Source organism: Pleurodeles waltl, chromosome 11 (genome assembly GCF_031143425.1).
Source record: "Pleurodeles waltl isolate 20211129_DDA chromosome 11, aPleWal1.hap1.20221129, whole genome shotgun sequence".
NCBI classification, from domain to species: domain Eukaryota; kingdom Metazoa; phylum Chordata; class Amphibia; order Caudata; family Salamandridae; genus Pleurodeles; species Pleurodeles waltl.
This window is the reverse complement of record NC_090450.1, coordinates 170,066,368-170,089,941: the sequence shown is the minus strand read 5'-3', so window position 1 is coordinate 170,089,941 and position 23,574 is coordinate 170,066,368. Positions and strand designations below refer to the sequence as shown.

At 46.4% G+C, this 23,574-nt stretch overlaps 1 protein-coding gene across 3 annotated transcripts in view; it reads right to left on the bottom strand.

Annotated features, from left to right (window-relative positions):
- Window positions 1-23,574, bottom strand: part of ERICH6 (glutamate rich 6) — a 176,012-nt gene that overhangs the window by 14,838 nt on the left and 137,600 nt on the right. For 2 of the 3 annotated variants that reach the window (XM_069213356.1, XM_069213357.1), the window contains exon 12: window positions 18,226-18,454. In XM_069213356.1, coding sequence (XP_069069457.1) covers window positions 18,226-18,454 — 229 coding nt within the window. Of the gene's footprint in view, window positions 1-18,225; window positions 18,455-18,835; window positions 22,801-23,574 lie in introns of those variants that run through there. The other variant, XM_069213358.1, reaches the window with a different exon arrangement.

Sequence of the window (23,574 nt, the reverse complement as noted above, 5' to 3'; positions counted from 1 at the left end):
AGCCTGGCGGAAACGAGCCATATAAAAGGAGGCACTCACTTCCAGGAACACGGAGGAGTCCACGGCCGCCATGGAACCCGAACTGGAAGCCCAGGAGCGGCGACATCGATGAAGACGACAACCGTGAGTACAGCAGCCTAGCACACAAGGGAGGGAGGGGAGAGTGACACCCCCACATGCACCATACACACATACCACACAGACAGAGGACAATCTGCTGAAAAATACAACAACTACATAAGAAGCCATAAGAGAAGAAAGGCAAGACAAATACCTGTGAGTCAACCACTGTATTCTGGCGGGAATAGCGCCCACAACAAAACAAAACCTTCAAACAAAAGGGCCATTGGCCTGTCCAAGTGTTTATGCCAACACACAGGGCAACGTTAATGGCCCAACTTTACTCCGGACAGCCCAAGTGATTCGACTGGGCAGGGACATCAATGTGAAAGGCAGGCACCTCAGGGGGCAAGGGGTGGGGGCTGTCTTCTTAGAAGGGAGGTCTTTGGACTTTGGTTTGGGAGGGGGTCTTGCTCTTCTTTTTAGGGGGTGGGATAGTGGATCTGGAGCGGGAGTGAAAGTGGCTGCCTTGTGCTCTGTAGTGGAAGGTTTCTTAGCGGGGTGGAGGGACATTCGAAACAATAGGGGGGCCATGGGAGGACTGGGAGCTGGAGGGACTGGGCTGGGGGAGCGGGACCTTACATTTAGGGACAACACAGGGTGGGTCAGGAGGAGGGAAGAAGTCAAGGTGGGCAAGGAAAGGTTTTTTTAGACACAGTGGGGGGGGACTGTGGAAGCAGGTTTGGGACTGGAGGAAGAGGCAGTGGTTGTAGGAGGTGTAGGTGTGCTGGACTGGGTTGTAGGTGCATTCAAAGTGTGCATGTGTGAGTTGGATGACTGCTGAGTGTCTGAGCGTTTATGTTTTTTATGAGAAGGGGGAAGATAGGGAGGGAGAGGACAAACAGGTTGTGTGAATGTATGTTGGGGTGGTGTCTGCAAGTGAGGTGGGTGTGTTGTATGTGGTTGTGATGGTGGTGGTGGTGACTGCGCATGTGGTAAATGGGGTGCTAGTCTGCGTGTCTGCTGTTGTGGTGATTGTGGGCAAGGCTGAACAGGTGGCAGGATGTGGGACTGAGGATGCAGTGCTTGCAGGTGTGAGTGCTGATGTGACTGTGATGGAGGAGGTGGGGGAGAGACAGTGGAGGCACTGGCTGCTGTGTGTGCTTCTGTGTGTTGGCTGTGTGTATGCTTGTGGTGTGATCTGTAGTGCTTGTCTTTGGGAGTCATGTCTGTTGTTTTGGGTGCATGCACGTCTGATTGTGTGCTTGAGATGGGTGAGGGAGAGGGCTCTGGGTCTGGGTATAGGTAGTTGGAGGGAAGACTGAAGAACTAGGGACACTGGCTGCCGTCACAGAGGAGGCCAGAGCCTGAAACGATCTCTGTAGGCCAGCCAAACCAGCGTGAATGCCCTCCAGGTAGGCATTGCATTGCTGCATCTGGGATGCCAGCCCCTGGATTGCATTCACTATGGATGGATCTCAGAAGGTCAATACCCTCCTCAGTGAGGGCAGCAGGGCTGACTGGGGCAGGGGCTGAGGTGCCTGTGGCAAAGCAAACGCCCACTCTCCTTCGTGAGCAGGCACAGGTAACTGGGTGGGGGGATACTGGGAGAGGGTGCTGGAACAGGGGTGGCGGAAGATGATGTTGCTGGGGTGGTCCCAGAGGGGTTCACCACCACCAGGGAGCTCCCATGGGAGGGGGAATCTGAGTCAGTAGTATCAGCTCCTGTCTCCTCCATTGTGTTCCCCTTGCCGTCCAACCCACTGGTTCCCTCAGCGTTGATGGACACTGCCCCCTGGGTCCTGTGGGCTGCAGATCCCTCCCTCGCCGGTGCCCCTGCTCCTTCGCCAGATGCTGCTAATGCACACAAGGACAGGAGAAGAAAAGGAGGGAGGGTGGGGGAGGAAGAAAGGGAGCACAGTGTCAATAACAGCAATCACAGCACATATGGCATACGCATCACAATGACTTATTGGCAATTTACACTATGCAGTGACAACCACAATACTGCACTGTTAGAAATGGGGTCTTTGGTTGGCAGTCAGGTTACCCCCTGTCCAAGCAAGGACCCTCACTCTAGTCAGGGTAAGTCACACACAATCCAAATTATCCTGTGCCCACCCTCTGGTAGCTAGGCACTGAGCAGACAGGCTTAACTTAGAAGGCAATGTGTAAAGTATTTGTGCAATAAATCATGCAATAACACAGTGCAAACACCACAAAAATACACCACACAGATTTAGAAAAATATAGAGTATTTATATGAATAGATTATGGTCCAAATGATCAAGATTTGATAAATACAAGTTGAAATATCACTTTTGTAATGATAAGTCTTTAGTTCTTAAAAACAACAATGGTCTTTTGTGAGCGCAAAGCACCTGTTTTGCATCTAAATAATCAACACGGGACCGCAGAGGAGGAGATGCGTGGAAAACGGGGAGGTGTGCATCGGTTTCTGCGGGTGCAGATAGATGACATGTTGATGCTTTTCCACGCAGCAAGGGCTTTGCATTGATTTCCGGCGCGCAGGCCTGGATCCTGTTCGGGTTGCAGGGTTATTTGGACGCCTCGGGGACGATGCAGAGAAATCCTGGGCGTGCAAGACGAGGTCACAGGAGCTGCGTCGATCCGGTGGGTGATGCGGGGAAATTTCTGTCGCACGGCAGGCGCTGTGTCGATTCCTCTCGCAGGAAGTCAGGCTGCATTATTCCGGCTTGGCCATGCGTCGATCCGGTGGGTCGTGCGTCAAAGTTCCAGTCGCAACGCTGGGGCTGCACCCATCTCCACTCGGGAAGCCGGGCTGCATCGTTTTGGTTCGGCGATGCAGTGATTTTCTCACTGCTGACCAGGCTGTGCGTCGATTCCGGCAAGCTGTGCGGCGATTTTCACTGCACGAGTTCTTTGCAGAGATATGGGGCCAGATGTAGGAAAAAGGGAAATTGCGACTAGCAATTTGCGAGTCCGTGCGACTCGCAAATTGCAACTCGCAATTTGCCATGCAGAAAGGTGTCTCAGACACCTTCTGCGACTCGCAATGGGTTCGCAAAGACCCACCTCATTAATATTAATGAGGTGGGTCGCAGTTTGCGACCCCATTGCGAGTCTGGGCACTCACGGGGATGGTGGCCTGCTGGAGACAGCAGACCACCATGTCCGTGACTGCTTTTTAATAAAGCAGTTTTTTTTTTCTATCTGCAGCCCGTTTTCCTTAAAGGAAAATGAGCTGCACTTAGAAAAAAAAAAAAAAAACTTTTGTTTCAGTATTTTTCAGAGCAGGCAGTGGTCCATAGAACCACTACCTGCTCTGAAAAATTGTTTTTGTGATCATTCACAAAGGGGAAGGGGTCCCATGGGGACCCCATCCTGTTTGCGAATTAGTTACCATCCATTTCAAGTGGATGGTAACTGCGAGTTCATTTGCGACCGCTTCCGCGGTCGCAAATGAACTTGCATAGCGTTGCGAGTCGCAAATAGGAAGGGCACACCCCTTCCTATTTGCGAGTCGGAAACGCATTTTGCGAGTCGGATCCGACTCGCAAAATGCATTTCTGCATCGCGGAGAGGCTTTTGCGCCTCGCAAACAGCATTTTTCGCCGTTTGCGAGTCGCAAAACCCTTCCTACATTTGTCCCTAAGTCTTTTTGGCCCTGAGGCTTCAGGAAACAGGAGGCAAGCTGAATCCAAGCCCTTGGAGAGCACTTCTCAGGAGAGCCAGAGGTCAGCAAGGCAGCAGTCCTTTACAGCAAAGCAGTCAGGTGAGTCCTTTGGGCAGCCAGGCAGCTTCTCTTAGCAGGTTGCAGGTTCTGGTTCAGAGTTTCTTTCGCAGGAGGTATCTTGTCAAGAAGGGTCTGAGTTGGTAGTGTCAGGGACCCAGTTTATATACCCAAATGTGCCTATGAAGTGGGAGAGACTTCAAAGAGTGGCTTAGAAGTGCACAAGGTCCCCTTTCAGTATAATTCTGTCTGCCAAGGTCCTAGTAGGGGGTTTGGCAGTCCATTGTGTGAGGGCTTGCCACTGTCCTTTGAAATGTAAGTGTCAGGCCCTACACCCTTCCAGCCCAGGAAGACACATTCAGAATGTGATGTGTGCAGATGTGACTGAGCATCCTGTGTTTGTGGTTGTCTGGGTGAAATGCACAAGGGAGCTGTCAACCAACCCAGCCCAGAGGTGGATTGTAAGGCACAGAAGGACTTAAGTGCAGAGAAATGCTCACTTTCTGACAGTGGCATTTCGAAATAGTAATATAAAATCCAACTTTACCAGTCAGCAGGATTTTGCATTACCATTCTGGCCATACTAAATATGACCCATTTCTAATCAGAATCTACCACTCAAAACGTTTAGGAGGGTAGCCTTATTGTTTGCCTATGAAAGAAGCAGGCCTGACAGCAGTGTAAAATGAAATTAGGAGTGTTCCACTACCAGGACATATAAAATACACATATATATATATCCTGCCTGTTACCAACACAGCACCCTGCCCTCTGGATTACCTGGGGCCTACCTTATGGGTGACATATGTAGAAAAGGGGGAGTTTAAGGCTTGGCAAGTACTTTTAAATGCCAAGTTGATGTGGCAATGAAACTGCACACACAGGCCTTGCAATGGCAGGCCTGAGACATGGTTAAGGGGCTACTTATGTGGGTGGCACAACCAGTGATGCAGGCCCACTAGTAGCATTCAATTTACAGGCCCTGGGCACATGTAGTGCACTTTACTAGGGACTTACCAGTAGATCAAATATGCCAATTGGGAATGAACCAATGTTACCATAATTTAAGGGAGAGGGCATATGCACTTTAGCACTGGTTGATGCGCAGAGTCCTAAAATCAGCATAAACAGTGTCAAAAAGTGGTGGGAGGCAGGCAAAAAGTTAGGGGTGACCACCCTAAGTCTGTCAGGTCTAACATGCACCACTGCCTGGGAACAACAGCTGAAATGAGCTCTGAAGAAACTACCATCAGCACACCTACTGAGACTCACTAATCCATGTCTGCCTGTTGACAAGGGCCCAGCTACACTTACTCCGTTACAGTGTCTGCACAACTTGCAATTGCCAGGTCAGACCACCAAGACAGTGGACATCAGTCAGAGCATCACTCCAACACTGGTGAGTCAGGATGTAGGCCCTTAATGGAGCAGAAATCCCAGCAAATGACTAATACCTATTGTATATACCACTCACCATAGCAATGCAGAACTATACAACATTACCTACAAGGGCATACTGAAGCATACACTATTACCTTGGCATCCACAGACGATGCCAGGAATTAGGAAACAAAAGTACACAGTGAGTACTCATCCCCTTGTAGCTGCTATGCTGCCCTCAAGTGCCCATCCAACTGTGGGTTGCTACCACCAGTATGCAGGCCATTAGGGGGGTCAGGGTCCGACGGGCACCCTTCCTACGTTGGGAGGATTGTCCCCAGCTAGGCCTCTGGGGTCTTCCAGGTGCAGCGTCTCAGGTCCTTCCACCTCTTTGTGCACTGGGTACTCCTCTGGCTATGGAACCCCAGGGTCCACACGTCCTTGGCGATGGCACGCCATAACCCTTTCTTCTGATCGGCGCTGACCTGCATAGGAAACACCGACAGAAGGACACAATTAACTACACCCTACAGCCAGTTACAGTAATGGACTACAAGCTTCATAGATCCCACAATCATCATGCACATCACTCATACCTCTGTGTACATATTGCATGCAGCAGACAATACTCCCCAAAGGACACACTGCATGCACACACATTCATCAACATACCACCATGTTGCATCCAAAATACCTAAATTGTGCTCACCTGTTGATCTGGAGGTCCATACAACTGTAAATACAAGGGAAAGACCCCATCCACAAACTTCTCCAGTTCTTCAGATGTGAAGGCTGGGGCCCTATCCCCTGTAGCACAGGCCATTGTGGTTTCCAGACACAGGACACAGAGGCTCATGCAGTGGAGGTGTTGATAGGGTGAGAGTCAAGAGTCAAGTGACATGGGCTTCTGAAAATGGCAGTCATGCCCGCGCCGGTATCACCGTCACCGCCGGCGGTGATCATCATTGCACCCTGTTCTCCATAGACTTCAATGTTAACCAATGAGGGGATGCATGGCGGTTCAGACCGACCTCCGCCATGATGACAAACTCCGCAGGTGTGAGGTCACTTCCACCTGTCCTCTGCATGCAGGACAAGCGGATGCCATTTTCTGATGACTGTTATGGTAGGCAATGATATGCGCATCATAGGGTACTTATGGTACACACCAAGGCAATTCCTACACGTCTATATTATACATTTGGTGGCAGAATCTGGATCAGAAATTAGAGCTCATACCAGTGCACTGCTTGTAGAAGAGTAGTTGACAAAAATGTTAAATGTAATTATTTTCAAATGATGTCTCACAACTTAGACTACATCTGTGAAGAAGTATGACCATTTAATGAAATTGTATGTTATCAGAAGTCAGTTTGAATGTAGAGGTCACCAGAGCACATTCCAATCATTGGTTGCCTGAAATGTATGAGGCAGCTGTATTTACTGTAATTTTGTGTGTTTCTATTCTTCATGCTATCACACACTTGTTATGTTTGGTTTCTTCAGATACCAACCACTGCGAAGAAGGAGGAGTGCACCCGTGTAGAGACCCCTAGTTGACTTGGCTACAATGGATGAATGCCATATAATTCTCACCTATTGTCTGGACAGGGCCACAATCACTGAACTGTGTGAACAATTGGAGCCAGATCTCATTCCTGCTCTTCGTAGTCCTACTGCAATACCTCCTACAGTACAGGTGCTGTCAGTGCTCCACTTCTTGGCTAGTGGATCATTTCAGCTGACAGTGGGCTTGGCTGCAGGAATGTCTCAGCCAATGGTTACTAAAGTGCTGGAAAGAGTTCTGAATGCCTTGCAGAAACACATGAGCAGCTATATCACATTCCCCCAAAATGATGAATTGCCCACTGTTAAGGTTGCTTTCTATACAATGGGACATATTCCACAAGTGATTGGGCCCATTGACGGGACCCATATTGCTTTGGTCACTCCCAGGATCAATGAGCAGGTGTTCAGAAATAGGAAGAGTTTCCATTCTATAAATGCGCAGATGGTGTGCCTTGCTGATCAGTATATTTCTCACGCTACTGCCAAGATTCCAAGATCTGTACATGATGCCTACGTAATGGGCAACAGCAGTGCCCCACAGATGATGGCACAACTATAGAGAGAGAGAGAGAGAGAGAGTCTGGCTCATTAGTGAGCATTATGTTTCACACAGTGTATGTCACAGTATGTTACCTGGAGTTGTACTCTGTGGTATTGTGCACACGTAATGTGAGTTTCTCACTATTTCCAGGTGACTCCGGCTACCCAAACCTATCCTGGCTGTTGACACCAGTGATGAATCAGAGGACAGAGGCTGATAAGTGATACAATGAGGCACATGGATGGACCAGAATAGTAATCGAAAGAACATTTGGGCTACTGAAAGCCAGGTTCAGGTGCCTACATGTTTCTGATGGATCTCCTACTCTTTTCCCAGATAGTCGTGGCCTGCTGCATGCTTCACAATTTGGCCCTCAGAATGCATGTGCCATTCCTGCAGGAGGAAGGGGGAGACAATACACCTGTGGCAGCAGAGGAAACTGAAGACGGTGATGAAGATGGAGAGGAGGATGATGATGTGGACAACAGGACAAATCGGATACACCAGTACTTCAAATGACATTCAGGTAAGACTGTAGTTCTCTTCATACCATCAATTCAATGAAGAGCTGCGTGGCAGCAATGATGTACCAAGCTCTAATGTGTGCATGATGAAACCTAACACTGTTCCATCTGTGGTTAGTGTTACCAGCGGTATGATGATTGGTTAAAAAGCTAATTCTGCCTATGCTATTTATCAGCTGTTTTGCAGTTTCACATACATGCCCACATCCAACTGTGTCATCAGTCCATACAGTACTGAGCATTTGTTGCTGGAAATGTAGTGTGAGTTTGAATGTGCTTACACAACCTCTCTGTGATTTTTTTGTCCGACAGTTTGGCCTGGACTAGGTGATATAGAGGACGGACTGGCTTACAGAGAACATGGCATAGCTCATACCATGGTACCTTGCCTAAGGCCCTTACAAAAGTTGTGTATTGCTCACAGCTAGTGTTTGGAGTTAATTGCAGTGCAAAATATTAAGATGATGTGACCAGATGAATATAGGTTTTCATGTTACAGGGGCTCATGTTGCTTTTCTTCTAATTGAATGTCACTAAAGGTTTCCCTTTTTTCAGGTGTTGGTGTGTCACTACTGTGTACTCAAGGAATACCTACAGACTGCTTTCACATAGTTTGCTGGATGGTGACTAGTGGCAAGCACTTACACTGTTAATGTGTACCATAAGCTGTCTGTACATTGGATGGATTCACACTTCACATGATATTTGCACATGGAATAAAGGCCAGTAGATTTCATATACATGCAAGAAATGCACAAATCCTTCTGTTGTGTTTAAGTGTGTTTATTACAATTATAAAAAGGAAGGGATAGTGCAATAGTGTGGGGGGATGGTGGACAAAATCTTCTGTGTAGTGTCCCAGTTAGTTTGTAGCACAGGTCCAGTATTCATGGGGCCTGAGCACAAAGGAGCAATGTCAGTCCAAAGTCAACAAGGTGTCTCAGTGGAACACAAGGGAAACATGTTGGTGAGGCTCACTTCCTGGCAGTGGTGTTGTCTTGGCTACAGTCTCTGTAGGATGTCTGGCTCACAGGGAACGCTTGTGGTGTGGTTCCTCTGCCACAGAGGGAGGTGTGCTGGTGGGCTGTGAGTCCTGTGACAGGTCCTTCAGTCCACTAGCTGCAGCAGATGTAGAGGGCTGGTCAGTACTCTGGCTAGGGGAAGGGGCCCACTGGTGTGTTGTGGACTCCGCGTGATGGTGGCAATTTCACTAAGCACCCCTGCACTGGAAGCCATGCTGGCATTGTGGGCCTGCAACTGCTGCATGACCTCCTGGTGGTGTTCCCTCTGCAGCTTCTGGTTCTCCTGCAAGGTTGTAAGTACCTGGCCCATCCTGTCCTGGGACTTCTGGTATGCTCCTAGGACTTGTGACAGTGCCTCCTAGGCAGTCGGTTCCCTGGGTTAGGCCACCCCTTGACACACAAATATCCTCCCTCTGGCCCAGAGCCCCTGTGTCCCCTGAAATGTGTGCCCACACCCAATGACACCAGGACCTTCTTCGTCTTGCCTGAGAGGTGTTGACTCCGGTCCCTGTACAGGTGGGCACACTGTTGATTGACGTGTCCTGGGGACAGAGGTTTGGGGGACGTTGGGTGGCTGCTGTTGTCATGGAGTCTGATGTGGGGAGCTCTGGGGTGGTCTAGGTGTTGCTTGTGGTGTCTGACTGACCAGTGGTACCAGATGGGCCAGGGAGATATCCCAGATCCAGACATCCAGAGTAGCTGTCACCACTGGGGCCTTCTTCTGGGGGAGGACTGGGTAGATGTGGCACATGCTGCCAGCTGACATTGACTGGGGTATCTGTGGACATGTAGGATGGTTGTTAATTTCAGCCTCAGATACATGTTCAGCATTTATTGGTTTCACTATGAGATGGGGGTAATTCTTCCACCTTTGGTTTGTGTATGATGATGCATTGTGGGATTGGTAGTGATTCATGCTGACCATGCATTACTTATGTGTGTGAATGATGACCTTGGGGGAGGAGGTGGCGGTCCACCGCCAGCCTTCATGACAGTAATGTGGTGCCTGGATGCCACTGCACGCACCTTCCCCCGTAGGTTGTTCCACCTCTTCCTTATGTTGTCCCTTGTGCGTGGATAGGTTCCCACAGAGTTTACCTTGTCTACGATTCTCCGCCATAGCTCCATCTTCCTGGCAATGGATACCTGCTGGACCTGTGCACCAAACAGCTGTGGCTCTACCCTGGTGATTTCGTCTACCATGACCCGCAACTCATCAGTGAAACAGGGGTTCTTTTGTGGGATGGCATGCCGATTGTACAGTGGGTGTAGTGTGTGTGTGTGTGTGTTGTTCAGAGGGTGGAATGTTTAGTGGGGGTGCAGGTTGTGCGAGTATGTGGGATGCTGTGAAGTAGTGATTGAGAGCAGTGGTGTTGTGTGTGTTTGGTGTATTGGTATGATGTGTGGTGTGTGATGCGTGACGGGTGTATAGGTGGCTGTGGTTTGTGTGTGCAGTTCTAGGGATATGTGGGCTGGCAACGTGTAGCAGAATTTGGAATTTTGCAAAGAATTGTGGGTTGTGTTTTATACTGCTGTTGGTAGGTGTGTACGGTGTGTGTATGTGTATCAGATGTGGGTAATTCAGTCTGGTCAATGTTGGCTTCTGTTGTTGTGGAGTGGCAAAATCAACCGTGGCGGTCTGCACCGCCAATGGGTTACTGTTGTTGAAGGACCGCTGTGGTGATTCGTGGGTCGTAATTTGGAGGGCGGTTTGTCGTTGGCGTGGCAGTAAGGGTGGTGGGACCGACTCTCTGCCGCCTTCATTGGATCTGGCGGTGTTGAATTTATGGCTGCTTTCTGGCGGTTTTGTTTTTGTAACTCATGATACGGTGGCAGATTGCCACCTCTGCTGCAGTCTTTTGGCGGCAGTCACCAAGTCGGTCTTTGGTATAGACAGCCAAAGTCGTAATGAGGGCCTATATATAGCTGAAGATTCCTTATCTTTTAATTGCCCAGGCATCAGACTGGATCAGAAAACTTTTGCATAAGCAGTTCCACTGCGCACCGTCGGATGGCTTCATTCTGTTCCACGTGGCATTGTCGGAAGTAATATCACGGTCACCTATATAGGCACCACCCAGGAGCATGGACTTCAGTTACCTTTCATGACATTACAAACAAGGAACGTAGAGCCACGAAGCACACTGGCTAATGTGTGTCCACACTAGGGCCATGAGAGGGATCAACCTTAACCCTAGAAATCTGTCCATAGTGCAGGGAGGCATGTGTGGGTGTAAGGAATCTGCAGCTAGATATACTCTACCAGATAATGCGTTACCAAAGGTAAGTAACTTGTTTATCTGGTAGAGACTTCTAGCTGCAGATTCTTTACCTCTGAATAGTTACCCAAGCCATTCAATCCTGGCAGTGGGCTGAGGACAAATATTCTATACTAAGAAGTCCTGCAGGACCAAACTGGTGGCATGCCCATCCCTGCAAATCTAACTGTCCAGGCAGTAGTGTTTGGAAAACCTGTGCAATGATGCCCACGATGCTGTCTGACAGATGTCCAGGACTGGGACTCCACAAGCTAATGCCATCCATCTGGAGGTTGTTTTTTTAGCCAGGGCATAGCAGATCTTGAATGACCCAGCAATAGTTCATTTCTGGAATTCCCCAACTTTTTTAGCTCCTACATAGCCCATGAAAAGTTTGTCATGCACCCGGACTTTTGTATGCTGAAGGTAGAACGATAATGCTCTTTTTGGGTCCAGACAGTGGAGTCGCTCCTCTTTTTTGGTGGGATTGGAGAAGCAAAAATGGTGGGCAGGGTAACAAATGAAATGGGGTCACAACTTTCTGTAGGAAAGAGGCCCTGGTGCGAAGCACCACTTTGTCTGGGAACACAGAGAGATAAGGAGGTTTGGATGATAAAGCCAGCAGCTCACTCACCCTCAGGGGAAAATGTGCCAATAGGAAGGCTGTCTTGATTGTAAGCAGCCGAAGGGAACAATTGTGCAGCGGCTCAAAGAGAGCACACATGAGGTAAGTGAGAAACAGATTTAAGTCCCACTGAGGTATGATAAATGGCGAAGGGGAAAACATACGTACATGCCCTTGGAGAAACCTATTTACAATAGGGGACTTAAATACGGAGGGTTGGTCAGGCAGCCACAGGAAGGCAGACAGAACTGAAAGATAGACCTTAAGAGTGCCTGGAGCAGAGCCATGCTGGGAAAGGGCGAGGATAAAGAGAATACAGAGAGAGACAGAATGAGGATTGATAGACTTTTCTGTCCAATATCTTAAATTTTTTTGCCATCAGCAGGCGTATAATGTCTTGGTAGAGGGATGCCTGGCTGCCAGCCTTCAGGAAGAAGGTCAAAAGCTATCAACTGTGGCTGTTCGATCTCCACGCAAGGAGGCAGAGAGTTGAGAGGTTTCGGTGGAGAACCCTCCATGCTGCTGAGACAGAAGATCGTACCAAAGAGGCGGCCTGATCAGAGGAGCGATTCTTATTCTCAGAAGCTCGAGATACCATACTCTCTGTGCCCTATCTGCAGCCACAAGAAAACTTGAGTCCGATCGTTCTCGATTTTCTTGAGAACTATGGCCAGAAGTGGCATGGGCTCAAAGGCGTACAGGAGGCCTGAACTCCACTTGAGACAAAAAGCGTTGCTGAGTGATTGCCGCCTTGGAAACTTCAATGCACAATACTGCTGACATTGTGCTTTCTCTTCAGAGGCGAAGACAGCTAACCAAGGCTCTCCCCACTGCTGAAAGAGACCTTGAGTCACTTACAGATGAAGATGCCACTCATGATCCACTAGGCATCGATGGCTGAGTTTGTCCACCCTGGCGTTCAGAGAACCTGCCAGGTGTTGAACCACCAGGGTTAAGCCCTGCTGTTCCAGACATGTCCAGAGGCGCAGGGTCTCTGTAGAAAGGGTCCACAACCTCACCCCACCCTGCTTGTTGCAGTACCACATGGCGGTGTGTTTTCCATGAACACCTGCACTACTTTCCCCTTGACAGAGGGAAAAAATGCTTTTAATCGCTCAGAGCTCCAGCAAGTTGAAATGGAGTCCGGATTCCAGCAGAGACCAGAGTCCTCTGATCTCCACCTCTTCCAGATAGCCGCCCTTTCCCAAGGAGTGACGCTTCTGTCACCACTGTGAAATCAGGTTGGAGAAGTGAGAGGCGTCAGCCTCTGACCCAATTGTGGTTCTCTAGCCACCACTGCAGGTCTTTTTCAGTTCCCTCCGAGATCTGGATGTTGTCGGAAAGATTCCCCTGATGCTTCAGGTCCCAATCCAGAGCCTGCATATGCCATCTGGCATAATTTACCAGCAGGATGAAGGAGGCCATGAGGCCCAGCTGCTTCAGAGTCATTCTCCCCAAAATCCAGGGCAGAGGCTAAAACACAGGTATCATAGCCTGAATATCCTGGACTCACTGTTTGGGAGGATAAGCCCGAAAATGCATTGTGTCCAGAGCTGCTCCGATGTTAAGGAGCGTCTGAGGAGTTAGGTGTGACTTCAGCACATTTACAGTGAACCCCACAATGCAGGAGGTTCACCCTAATCTGAAGGTGGGAGACAACAGCCTGGGATGAGCCCGCCTGCAACAGCCAGTCATCGAGATAGGAGAAGACTGAAACCCCTAATCTTCGGAATATGGCAAAGACCCTTGTTCTTTTTGTGACTAAGAAAGTAGCGGACAAAGGAACCCTGTCTATAGCTCTCGTGACCAAAAGAGCCGTAACTTCCTCTTGGGGCAAAGACAGATGATCCTCCGCCAGCCATTCTTGTGTTGGTGGTATAGGTGGAGGGAAGGATTGGAAAGGGATGGAGTAGCCCCTCTGAATGATCTGCAAGACCAATTTGCCTGATGTAATGGAATGTCAGTAGGGAGATGATGTTGGAGTCTCCCTCCTACCGGGCACCCATAGTCTTGCAGAACCAAACCAGGAAAACAACTGCCAGGGGGTGGGTGACGGATGACTTTTGGCTACCAGACCCAGAGGGTCGGAATGCACTGCATCCATGTCCCCGAACAGCTTAAGAAGCTTGCGCAAGATGGTGGCTCGCATAGGGTTGGCGCAGTGGCACACCCCTCCGTAGTCATGAAAGGGACAAAAGGCAGACTGGGGGCATGGTGTCATTGAGAGGCCCAAGGACGTGGCCGTAGCCCGAGAGCGCTCCAGCACCAAGTCTGCCTTCTTTCTGAAGAGACGAGTCCCACCAAAGGGAATGTCCATGAGGTTGGTCTGGACATCCTCTGAAAAGCCAGGTGTTCTCAGCCTTGTGTGGTGCCTCAAGGCCACTGTCAATGAAACCGCTCTACCAAGCGAGTCACTCGTGTCCAAACCACACCTGATGGTGAACTTTGCTGCATCTCTCACATCTTTCACTGCTTTGGAGAGGATGGCTCGGGCCTCCTCTGGGATTTGTGGCAGCACTCGGCCAATAAGGCATGCGCTATTCACCGACCATAATGCTAGGCTGATGAAAGGAAACATTTTCTGTCCTAAGGTATTTAGCCTCTTGGGTTCCCTGTCAAGGGGAGCGGCATGGAACATGCCATTGGAAGCTGAGGCTTGGACTACCAAGCTTTCAGGGGTGGGGTGTTGGGTGAGGAAACTAGAAATACCCGGGGCAGGGCGATGGCGGCAGGCAGTTGGCCTATTTACAGGAGCCCCTGTGCTGGGCTTGGACCTAGTTCCCAGCAGGACATTAGTCAGTGTTTCATTAAAGGGCAATAGGGGTTTGGATGAGGAAGACCCAGGCTGAAGCACTTCTGTGAAGAGGTTGGTCTTGAACACTACTGAGAGACGTTTGAGGTCAAGGACCTCTGCTGCCCTATTCACCACCATTGTGTAAGATGCCCCCCTACTCCGCAGCCACGGTGGGGGTGGGAGGGGGGGGGTGTTTGGAAGAGAAAGCCAATATCTGGAAATGGGTCCAGTTCACTGGCATCTCCTAGATCTTCATACCAGTCCAAATTTTCACTAAGGGTGTGTAATTAGTATTCCAAAGGCCCAGTGATCCATCCTACTCTTCCCCCAGGCCTGGCTGCTCCAAACAAAAAGCTCAGTCAATGACTTGGAGCCACTGGTCTCTGTTGGCACCTGAATCGGCATTGATCAACGCCGTTCTGACTCCTAGTAGTGGGGGAGGAGTATGGGGTTGGTGCCGCCGGGGGACGCTGGGAGCACTGGCGTCGGGATTGCTGCTGGAGAAGGTCGCGTTGGCTCAACCGGTGCCGATCTGTATCAGAGATCGGATCTGTGATACCCCCATCAGAGCAGAGGACAGAGCCGTCGGCGTGGATCCTGATGGGGCCTCCTCTGACCCCGTAGGGCCCAAAGGTGCTCCTGAGGGGTCAGCCCACTCGAATACCCTGGGCATGGCCTTGTGAAAGTCCTTAATTTGAGTGGGGGTCGCTCGGGGAGGCGCGGAGTCGGATCTGGCAATGGCTCCGCAGAACTGGGCCTGGAACGCCGATGTTCCTCAATCATCGCATCAGCAGATGGCGTGGTGAGGTCGAAAACAGTTTCAACTTCTTTTTCTTCTTGCACCTCTTTCCTGAGTTACCTAAGGACGTTGAGTGAGAGGAAGAGGATTTGTTGCTCCTGGAGCGGTCCTGTAACCTTCTTCTCGATCGGGACTGAGACCTCCTAGGAGTCGCGCTAACTAGCTTCAACCACGGCCACAAGCAGCTTTAGGGACCACTCCCTCAAAGCTTTTGGAGTCACGGCCCGGCAGTCCTATCATGACTTCGAGTTGTGGTCACGGTCGAGACCGCAAAAAATATTCAACAAACTGTCAAAAAAGCCTGTCAAAAAGAGACAGAGGGGCAGCTCTTCTCTGTATCAGCGCTAACTGGCACAGTAAGAAAAGAACTGATGTTCACACGCCTGGGTGGCGCCTATATAGGGGAGTGTGGCATAAATTCTGGCACCAATGACGCTAACACGTGGAACTGAATGAAGCCACCCGGCGGCGTGCAGGTGTACTAATCACGCAAAAGTTTCCAGATTCAGTCTGACACTTGGGAAATTCAAAGGTAAGGAATCTGCAGCTAGAAGTCTCTATCAGCTAGGACATGTTCATGAGATTTCTACTATGCACCCATTATACAAATACTATTATGTTACAATGCTACTGCCATTCTTTACCTTCCGCACAGATATACCTAAAAGCATATGACCTACAGTACACGCCTTTTGAATTGTGCTACTTCAATCTCTCACCTGCCAGATAGCCGAAATAATTGAACCACATAGCATAATAGGCCATGAGCTCCATCTATATTGACCGTCACCAAACAACTAATAACCATTCCATATCAATCCATTTCTTAATCAACAAAAACCTTCTTCCATTTAAGACCTCTCTCTATATCCTTTGTCTTTGTCTAGACCTCAGCACTTAAATAGGAAGCTCCAAGGACCACTTTGACAATAGGATCACTTTTATTTAGGGTAACTGACTTACAACTTTTTACTGCTCCGATACCTAAGGACCTGTTCTTCCAAGCCATATAAAAACATCTATTAGAAGCAACAGCATGTATTTTCAACTCACATTCACACAGTCACTGTTTTTTACTGGCACGTTTTACAATGAGCAATCCATGATTGCTGTGTATCACTGAGGTTAAATCGCAGTGTGCTCTCGTGGAATAAGTGAGCAAAAACTAGCTCACGTAGAATGGGTAGTAAGACAACTGGGCTACATACGATGAATTAATGCCTGGATTAATTCAACAATAAAAAAGTGTTATCCTGTTCCATATCACACTCACTTATCATTCTCAAATTATGATATATTGTGTATTAATCTATAAATATTATCTGGTAATGCTTATTTCTGCTGGCTGGCATCAGGGCCGGCTTTTGGGCGGTGCGACCACACCGGGCACTGACCTCAGGGGGGCGCTGTGTTTAGCAATAACTTCCAAAACTTGCGATTTAAAAGCATCTGCTGAAAAGTTCATTGTGCGTTTAGCCTTCAAGAAACAATTGAAATGTCAAGATACCTCTTGTGATTAATGTTCCTGCTAGAGAGAGAGATGGGAGTTTTGCCTAGTGGCAGCTTTTGCTCAACATAAAGTAGCACAGAGGGTTAATATACCTGCTGCACAAAACAGAACTATTGGGCATATTTAAGAAAAGTGACGCTGCACACAGTGCAGCGCCACTTTTCTTGCACCCCTTAGCGCCCCCCTAACAGCACCATGTGTGCGTCATATTTAAAATATGGTGCACAATAGCATCAGAATTTTTTACGCTAGTCCGGCGCTTTGCAGGATTAGCGTAAAAAATGTTGCTGGTAATCTTGCAAAGCACCCAGAGGCCCATTGTAACCAAAGGACGCCACCAGGAGTTAAAAGTTCCCCAAAAAAATGACGCAAAGAAATCTGTCAGATTTCTTTGCGCCATTTTTTGGGCCCCCTTTGCGTACATTATGCCTGGCGTGGGCATAATGTAGCGCAAAGGGTTACAAAGTGGCGCAATGCATGCATTGTGCCACTTTGTAAATATGGCGCCGCGTATCTGACCTTCTAAGGCCACATTAGCTTAAATAAATTACACTAATGTGGCGTTAGAATTGCATCAGGGGCTCTTAAATATGCCCCTATATTTAATGTGGCTAATTGAGTGGATTAGTAATGCCAGCCTTTACAAGTGCTTTAAAACACATGAATGTATGTGAAAGGGGAGGGATGGAGAGGTGAGGGGCACATTTGCGGGGTGGTAGTGGGTGAAATCGAGGAGGAGGTAATGGTGCGGGATGGGCACAAACTGTCGCACAGGGTGCTACCAGTCCTAAAGCCGGCCCTGACTGCATTCAAATGCGCCCAGCTCAGTGACCCAACTATCCCTTAGATATTCAATAGTGTCAAGCATGTCAAATAAAACAAAACTGTATATTCGAACAATGAAACAATTGTTCCATCAGGGCTCTGGCTTCAATCTGGGAGTGGTACGAGATAGCTTTCCAGTTCAGATTATACAACTAAGGAAGGCCTGACAGATTCTTAAGTGTCTATTCAGTGCAAAGTACGCTAGTTGAGAATGACATCAGACCGCTACTGACAATACAAATCCCACCCTAGTTCCTATATGCCTGCCCCCGATCCGCTATCTTCGAAGCATCCCATTGTTTTTGACACCCATATCCGAACTTTAACTACTGTGGCCATTGTGTTGGGCAAGGGCACCATGGCAGTCCCACCATGAAGGCACATTATCTCGGATTTATCAGCACCCATGGCCAGTCTACCCAGACAAACCCAGTTTTCCTCCTAAGGGGAGTATCTGCAATCTTTAGCAACTATAAAGTGCACCTTAACTGATATGTTCCAGTAATTTTGAGAGGATAAGTTGTACTGTTCACCCCCTGCAAAGTTAAAACTCAACATAACATTTCTTTCTGTTAATATATGTCTGTATGTATATATAGTTACCTCTAGTTTAACTCCGACACTGAATCTGGCTTGTTTGCCCATTGCAAGAAAGGAGATGATGATTTTGTCTTGCCCAAATATCCTGACACCGATGTTGTGGTTCAGCGATATAAAGATTGGTTTAAATAAAGAATGGCTCTCAGAAGCAAAATTACTTTCCCATCTCCATGTCCTCACTCTATTGCCGTCTTTATCTGAATATTGTCCTCCTGTTGTGTCAATGTTAATCCTACATGAAAAAGAAACATTATTACCACATTTTAAATACTGATTAAACACAATTTCATAGGACACCGGGAAAATTGAGGCATCTTACTTTAAATGGCTTGGTGTATAAACCAAAAACATATTCTAAAGAAAGGATAGTCTGTCAACTTGGAACTTTTGTAATTCTCACAGACCTACCATTTTATAAACGTCTTTGCTATGTTTAAAACTGGAAATGTAGCTCATATCAAAAAATCATACCGGAGACAGATTTTTCTATTTAATGTTACTAGAGTTGGTATTCTATTTAATGTTACTAGAGTAGATATTATAAGAAGAAAAGGAACCTTTCACTGCAACTGTTCTGCAGTATTTTTGGTGGAAATATGCGGAGCAGCCTCATAAGGATTACATATTTTTTATTACCTCAGATGAAGCACATTACAAAAGTGATTTACTTACTCTCATTCATATACTGGACACTTCAATATAGTACTGTGTTGTATTTAACATCCATAGGACGATTTAATAAATATTTACAGTTGCTCAGTCAGAATTGAAGATCATTTTATTAGACTATGTAGGATACAAAAACTGGAAAACTCTACAGATAAGACCCATCTCATCTTACTATATTGATTGGGGACTTAGACATCTTGTGTCACGTATTTCCATATTCACTGGCTGTCATGATTTTCAGATTTTGGACTAAATTTGACATTAATTCAGTATATGACCACATTAACTTCCAACCTGGGGTAGGTGTGGGGATCTGCAACACATTTAAGCTGACTTTGAACAAATCTAGTCATGGGTGAGATGAACCTAGATATGGGTTAATATGGATGAATCTGAAATTAGGCTGTTTTTGCCAGAAGGCCCTGAGTGTCTCAATCACAGGTAGCTTTTTTAGTACGCCTTTCTACCTTTCAATTTATTTAACATAGTCAAAAAACAAACATCCCAGCTCTGAACAATTCATGCAATACTCCCTACAATCTGCATTTGCCAAGATACAACCCATAATAAAGAATGTGTATCTTGTTGAACAAAAGCAGAAAATGTGCTATATTTTGAACAATCAAATATCAAAACAGGAACCCTCTACCTCTCTGTTACACAAACAGGGAAGTTCACAGGAGGTCCACCAGTGTATTTAAAATCTCCACTTTTTTCAAAGAATGTGGAAATTATTGGGCACAATAGAAATAACAATGTTTTACATCAACCATGTATGAGTACTAAATAAGTTAACCGGGATTAATATATTTAAAGAGTGTTTTCAATGCAGACTTGGTGTTGTTCCTTCATATTCAGTTCTAGTGCCTTTACATAATAAGTTGAGATGTTTGAATAGGCTGTGGGGCACTGAGTAGTACTCATACTGGAAGCCTGGTACCTCAAATCTACCACAGATTTAAGTTTAAATGGTGAACCTTGGTGCCCAAAATAAACAGATCAAAAGTTCCCCCATGGCCTTATTCTAAGTTGGTTCTTCCTTGCAGAAATTAATCCCACCTCTCTAGTTCTTAAAGAATAGAATTGTTCCATAATAAAATGAAAGACATTCAGGAGAAGTGCAAATGGTGAAGGATGAAGGGTGGTCAGGCCAACTCAAAAGATAATTAGAAACCTTAATCTATTTACTAACTTGATAGAAGACAAATACATTTATTAAAGACTTTGAGAAAATATGCCACTGAGACGAAGATGGCAATAGTTGCAAATGAAAAAGGGAAAATCAATGCAAGGCATGAAGGTACTGAGCAACCAATGTTTGTGACAGCATATGACTCTCAGTGCAAGGTTCGATTTTTCCCTAACAGTTGAGGGCCGATATTGAAGGAAACAGTCTTCTCATTGCTAAAAGCAGGGCAGAATGGTGGTAATCGTACTTAGAGCACCAACTTACTGTAGGCGAAAGGGAATTTGGTAACCCTTTAGGAGGGAGAGGAGATGGCTTCCAAGCTTTTTCACATTCAGAGGAACTGAGGCAGTTCGGTTAGCAGTTCTTAGTGATTTAAGAATTATCTTGAATGTCAGTGGTGTCAGAGCCCCTATTCTCTTAGATCTGCCAGTGATGTTTGACATAGTCAGCTATTACATTCAGTTGAATTTCTTGGCTGCTACTTGTAAGGCATGAATGGTTCTTAAATGGTTTGCCTTATTCGTAGTGCCTGTTCCTTATTATTTTTAACTCAGAACTAAAGAATCTAAATGTGGTATTTCACTGTATTCAAGTTTCATCTACATCTAAATCCTGCTTTTTGCACACGTTATGTGGGCTCTTGGCTTCCACTTTTGAATGCATTCAGACAATACCCAAAATGTTCTGTGGTTGGCTGGGGAGCCAGTGCCTCTAGTTGGAGATTGCTAGAATTTATATTGGATTCGCACCAGACAAAACTAATGTCACAGTTATCAGTGGCTGTAAGGACCTCTGTGGGACAGGATTTTAGCCTTGGAGATTTGGAGGGTGGTTTGAATAGGTCTCAATGGTTAGGAACCTTGAGCCTGATTTGGAGTTTAGTGGATAGGTTATCTATCACAAAAGTGACAGATACCCCGTCTTCCTTATTACAAGTTCTGTAGGATATGATGCACTTGTATTGAGGTGGGCGGAGTATCTGTCACATTTGTGAAGAAGTGACCTATCTGCCAAACTCTACAACAGGCCCCTAGACTTTAAAAAGGTGGGAACTGCAGCTTTGTTTAAATACCTTGCCGGTTTAATCTTTCTTTATCTTCCAGTTGTTGCCTGTAGGTAAGATTATTTCTTGTGCTGCATAAAATGAACACATTTCTACACTGACAACACTGGACAATTACAAAATGGACTACAGGAATCTGTGTCTCGTCCACCACGCGGTGCTGCCCCCCCCACCCCCTTACCCTATTTCTCAAGGACAAAATATTACTGATTTCTCTCCTAATCTTCAGTCTATTAACATTAAGTTTATATTAGTTATTTGTTTTAAAGGGAATAAAATGTGGTTGAGCCTTTTTGATGCTTGGACCAGTCCACTTGGAAAGGACTGCTGATACATTCATGCCTTATGACAAACCACCATAGTTTTCTAAATCAAATTTAAACGGTATGTTGTCTTTTTGTTGTGTCAAAGAAAACTGTCTCACAGTTAGATCGAGTCTGAAAAGTGAGTATTGCAAAAATGAGTAATCGGTGAGTCAGAGAGAGTACCAACTTGGGGATCCCACTACAACGGTATTAGGGATAAGCTCTCTGAGAGAAGGAAGTATGCAAATTTCTTCTCAGTAACTACTTCTATTATTGATCACATGACTAAACAATTTAAATTATCAACCACATGATTAAATTCACACCAAAAACACGAGCTGTTACCTTAATAAGAAACAACAATGAAAGTAGTTCTGCTTTTTCGCAAAATGTGCATCATTTATGCATGGAGTGCCAAGGCGCATCTCCCCTTATTTTGGAGATGGGCACATGTGGTAGGCAGAGTTAGCATAACCAGGAAACATGGAGCTTGTGAGTTATTATAGTCAAGATTCAGTATTTTAACTCACAGTTGGTTACATGACATCAATACTAGTTCCTAAGGAAAGTGCCAAGAAACCTTTTGGAGTAAATGTGTACACCATAAAAACTACAGCTAACCTAACCATGAGAAATTCATGCATCTTCCATTTTCCCCCTTGCACACTCACCACTGAAAGAAATGCACAGGTAATGAACGGTTCTCCTCCTTTTAACGATGCTGTTAGAAAACACCCTAATTTACACAATGGATTCTTCAAGTGTCATAATAAGAGAAGCTGCTTTCTGAATCTTCAAGTACTAGAGGACCTTATAGGGCAGTGGGTAATGGGATAAATCAGTCTTAAAAAGAAAAGATTATACATTTCGCAAAAGGCATCTTGGAACTGATCTCCACTTCTGCCTTATCCTTGACTGATTCTCAAAGGCTGGCTCCTGTTAGAGTCCTTGCTAGGTCTGGCAGAGAGCATTAGCTGTCTCACAGAGATCATGGCAGAGAGAATGCCAATGGTCTCATTTCCCTTTAGTCTTTGGTTGCTGAGTTTTTCACGAGCCATTAGTTGATTGAAACTGTCATTCTTGAGGAATGGATTGTTATGATTGCACTTAGACTCTGCAATAAAACCTGACATCTATGATAACATAACACAACACATAATAGAAATAGCATGACATGTTGCAATTTCAGTGATACAGCATTGAGATGGGTCCACATATAGAAGGGGAAACTCTTTTTGTTGCCTTTGCGTTGTGGATCAGCATCTTCTTTCCAAGGTAAAGCCAGAGCTTAATTATTGCTTGTGGTTTCTGGTACAGGGCACCAACACTTATTTTTCTGCCTCAAGCATTTACTGCGAACAAAAGACACATATGGGAAAGATGGAAGAAGAGAAAAATGAAAAAGCGTCACAAAAAGTGAAAGTACAAAGCTGCAAGAGTGAGCTGAAGGGGCAGGGAGTGGCTGTAAATGGATTGAAGAGGCCCGAGATGGCTTCATGATTACACTGCCTCAGTATTCCGTGCTCGCACATTTAATTCCAGCAGCCGTGTGTTAAAGAGGAGGGCACCGGCACATTTTTATTTATAAATTATTCACTTGGTAAAGCATACTATTTTAAGCAAACAATGCAGCTACTGTAAGTAATAGTGAACATTTATCACGTTTCTCAAGACATACATCAATTAAAAGAATCACTTATCTTATCCTTGTTTGCTAGGTAATCATTTAACAGCTGCACCGAAACATTTGGAAATGCAGTTTTACTGAGAGTTCCTGAATGCAATATTGCAACACATTTATACAGCAGACTATCAAGATTTATCATTTAACAAACATGCTCGTGTCATTTTGTCTTTGATCAAATCAGTAGTAGTAGACAATGGGGAAGTGTTATCCATCCGAGCAGTCACACTTACACGAGAAGACAGTATCAACACATTGTCAGTAGAACGTTGTGATTCCCTCAGACCCAAAAGCAGGGATTCACAGATACAAGCTAGTTCCGAGTTGAATTTTGAAACTTACAACTCCTCTCTTGATGTTGATGTTTCAACAGCTAGTTTGGAATAGAAAGTTCCTCTTATTTTGCTTTGGCACCACATTATGGTGGCTTCTAAGTGCTGTA